This window comes from Aphanomyces invadans, assembly GCF_000520115.1.
Source record: "Aphanomyces invadans strain NJM9701 unplaced genomic scaffold supercont1.2, whole genome shotgun sequence".
Taxonomy (NCBI): Eukaryota; Oomycota; class Saprolegniomycetes; order Saprolegniales; family Verrucalvaceae; genus Aphanomyces; species Aphanomyces invadans.
Genome location: NW_008580147.1, coordinates 2,536,526 through 2,540,315, shown reverse-complemented (window position 1 = coordinate 2,540,315; position 3,790 = coordinate 2,536,526). Strand labels below are relative to the sequence as shown.

The 3,790-nt window shown below is 42.2% G+C and overlaps 1 protein-coding gene across 1 annotated transcript; it reads left to right on the top strand.

The window, feature by feature from the left end:
• The first annotated feature begins 72 nt into the window (after window positions 1-72).
• H310_01634 (hypothetical protein) lies at window positions 73-650 on the top strand. The gene has a single exon (XM_008864812.1). The coding sequence runs from the start codon at window positions 325-327 to the stop codon at window positions 634-636; it is 312 nt and encodes a 103-aa protein (XP_008863034.1). The 5' UTR covers window positions 73-324; the 3' UTR covers window positions 637-650.
• Window positions 651-3,790: the final 3,140 nt, after the last annotated feature.

Below are 3,790 nucleotides of genomic sequence, written 5' to 3'. Positions count from 1 at the left end.
CCCATTTCCATAGCACATTGTGCCAGAAACTTGAACGCTATGTCACATGACAATTTGATTATGGGAATCCGTGACCTTCAATCCAAGTACAGCTTACCATCGAGCGTTAGCGGAGCTTTACCTTCGGAGATCGGGTGGTCTCCGTTTTGCTTGAGGGAAGCAATCTGGCGCTTGTATCCGTTGGAAAAATCTACTTGTGGTTAGCGTTGTAGCACAATTGAACAAAGATTACGTCACGTACCCTGTAGCATGGTCAATAGCTCGTCGCTGAGGATGAGGCCTTCTTCCTTGTAAAGATGCTTGATTGCGTTGGAAAATCCATTTATGGTTGAGTACGAATTGTGCTTGCGAGGAGTTATTTCGCGTCCTTTCGAGTCGCGTTTGATGGATATGTATGCGAGGAACCTTTGGCACACAGCCTTGGTCACAGGGAGGGCCACCTTGCCGTCGATGAGTGATTCGGGGGAGTATTGTTCGAGCCAACGGGAAAACCGCGCTAGAATTGACCTGTACTGCTGGCGAGTAGACGGAACGATACGCAAGGCAATTATATCATCACCAGCTTGTTGCCCATCAGCGCAACTCGCTGCAATTGTTGGATCCATTGACGTTTGGTGCCGCTGTGAAGCGGTGTGAGCTCTCGAAACAACAATCCGGATAGTGTACTTGCGCAAGAACCATATATCTATCCGTTTCACCTTTTCTATACATTCTGCAAGTTCTCAAACGCGATGTCTCAGAAGATATATTGCTTTTGCGCAAGATATACTTGCGCAATCCTGATGATTATGCGGATTTTTCTTGCGCAAAAAACAACTATTTTTAGATCTAACTGCTAAATTACAATATCCAATTCATAATATTCAGAAATAGTATGGATTTACGAAACAAACTTGTTTGTTTCGTAACTCCATATATTTGTAAAGCCTAAATATGTTGATCTAGTTGTCTTAAAGTTTGTATGATTCTGGAAATATGCTACCATATTATGGTTTTACGAAACACAGGTATCCGGAAAGATATCTACTGCAGATTCTTATTGCTTTGTTCGGCTGTGGCGCCATGGCCAGTCGGAGCCACTTGGCGATGGCCGTAAATTGAAATCATAGTGAAGTCAATGCGTCTGTGGAGCCGGGCGCGACATAATAGCTCTCCGCGTGGTCAGCAGCACGAGGAGGCAATACGACACAACGATTACACGATTGACACTTTGTTTGGAAAAGGATCACTCATCGTGTGTGGTCGGAGGACCCAAACTACTACCCCTCTGTGCGTTGGTATGTAAGGCCATGTTACAATACTCAAGCATCAAGAGAACTCGCCTCGGCGCCGAATGTATTCCATCCAATACATGACAGATAGCTCAGTAACCTTCTCAAATGACTAACATGCTGTAGAGTTTAGTGCCTGTACGCGTCGCCCTTGTCCACCTCCACCGGATCCTCCTTGGTGTCGTTGTTGATCTGTTTCTCGTGCGATTTAATCAAAATGGACGGGTCCGACTCCACGATCGACGTCATTTTGTTGCACACACGTCATGCGTTGTGCCAACTTGAGCGTCGAGATTGTCTCTTCCAAGTGTTTGCTCTTGCCCTAGAAAAGTGCTAAGGCAAGAAATCCGTGAGGATGCGACCCACGTTGAACGCCCTGCGTGACGGAATTGATGATACGATGAGTGACGACGCATTAAAAGGCAGTCGAAAACGTGGTTAAGGTATGTACAATATGTCGATCTCGATTACTGAACGCTCGTGCAAGAGAGCTCGGGGAATCGGCGCCGGTCGTCGGTACTACGAGAACGTCAAGAAGGCTTGCAGGATTCCTCGAGGGGTGGAATATCTTGGAACGAACGACGGATGTATGTTATTTGCACTGCCTCACATTAGGCAGCATGTGCGGATGCTATCGATGCAGTGTGAGATAAGTAACAACGTACAGAGCATACGATGAAGTATTCAAACGACACCACGACGCCGATGTCGAAGGCCCCGTTCGTGGCTGGCATGTCCCAGTCCTTGAGTGATATACTACCATACCACCGTCAACATTATTGACACACCCAGTCCTCGGGAGACGTACAATTGTCTGGGATGCGATGAACCTGTAGGTTATAATCCAGCGCAAACTGCTTGACTGAAAGTGGTGTCTTATTGCGCCTTGCCCATACTTTTGTCGGAGGAGACGTAATATGCTGAATCAAGTAGATCTTGGGGTGCATGAGAAGGTCATATCTCGTCGACCACGTACCTCGATGTCCACGATTTGGGGAGTCTTCGATAGCCCAATCCTGCGTGCACGGATGTAAGAAGGGCTGCAAGAGATGTGGCACACCTCGACAATGCTACTTACATGTTTGCATGCAACTGCATGAACGTTGCCAGTGATATGTTGTCGGTGCCAAAGAAGATAGCATCGAACAGCGACGTTGCAGTAGTTGCATATCGCAAGGTTGCCTGCGACGCAAACACCGACACTCGCGGACGCCCAAGGAGACATGCCGTAATTCCAGTCGGCGAGCTGTAGCAGCGGTAGCCAGAGCTGGAGCGAGTTGTGCAAATAGTCGACCTATGTGAGCTTGTTTCATGAAAGTCTGCCATATGGCGAAATATAGAGTTTGAGGAGTTTGTTTCGTGAATGTTTCGTAAAGGGGTAAATATGCCATAGATTCAGTTGAAATATTTCATGGAACAATACGTATCGTATATGTATAATATCCAGATACTTTATTTTACTATAACAAAAAAGTTTTCTATCTTAACAAAAAAATATATGCAATATACTATAGCAATGTCATTGTTAAAAGATTATCTCACTGAATTAATTTCAAATCAAAATATAAGTCCAACTACTTTACGATCTCGTATCGGGTTTTTGGCATCAATTGATAAGGAAAATGATCACAGTGATTTAAAGTTTTTAAACAATACTAAGATGGTTTCAAAGCGTATCTTTGATAGTTCTAATGACTCAACTATTTTTAATCGATTCAATTACATTATGAGTGCATTAGATTCAGTAGATAAACGTCCGATTACTAAGAAATCATATGATTGGTATCAAAATCATTATAAACAGTACGAAACCCGCAAGAATGATCGATCCAATGATAATCGTGCGACTCAGCATCAGATTGATACATATGAAGAGCTCGAAACATTGCGCGAAACCTTAGCTAATAAATTCATTGATCTATTTCAGAAATATGGAATTGGAGAACGATTTACAAAGGCAAAGATTGATGAATTAGCAAGCAAAGGCAAAAATGGGTTGAATTTGCATTCATTTGGTAAAGAATATCAAAATTTGATGATTATGGCTTGCTATGTTTTCCAGCCGGCATTACGTGATAATTGGTCTCATATGACCATCTGTTGCAAAGACAAAAGATAAATCATTAAAATACTTCAAACATGATAGAAATTTTAGTAAATGTGAGCTTTATATGAATCAGTTCAAGAATGCTAAGGTATATAATTACGAAACTCAAATCATCAAAGTACTAAAGCCTGAGTTTTTCAAAAATTGGTTTGAGTTTTTGAAGTTAGTACTTGGCAAGGCTCCTGAATATGTATTCCTCTATAACTTTGACTATAAGAATAGCAAAGTTGAATGGATTGATTCAAAGCAAGGATTAGCCATGCGAATTAAACGTGCTTCAGTTGATACTTTTGAAAAGGATATTTCAATCAATCAGTTTAGTATTGAAGTCACTGATTACAAGCATGAAAACAAATTCAATCAAAGTAAAGGAGATTTCTACTCATATGTAGCATCTGATAATAGTAGCACT

Bases quoted from the DNA above. Each gene is read 5' to 3' on its own strand.
- H310_01634 (XM_008864812.1), top strand. From the start codon at position 325: ATGGTTGAGTACGAATTGTGCTTGCGAGGAGTTATTTCGCGTCCTTTC.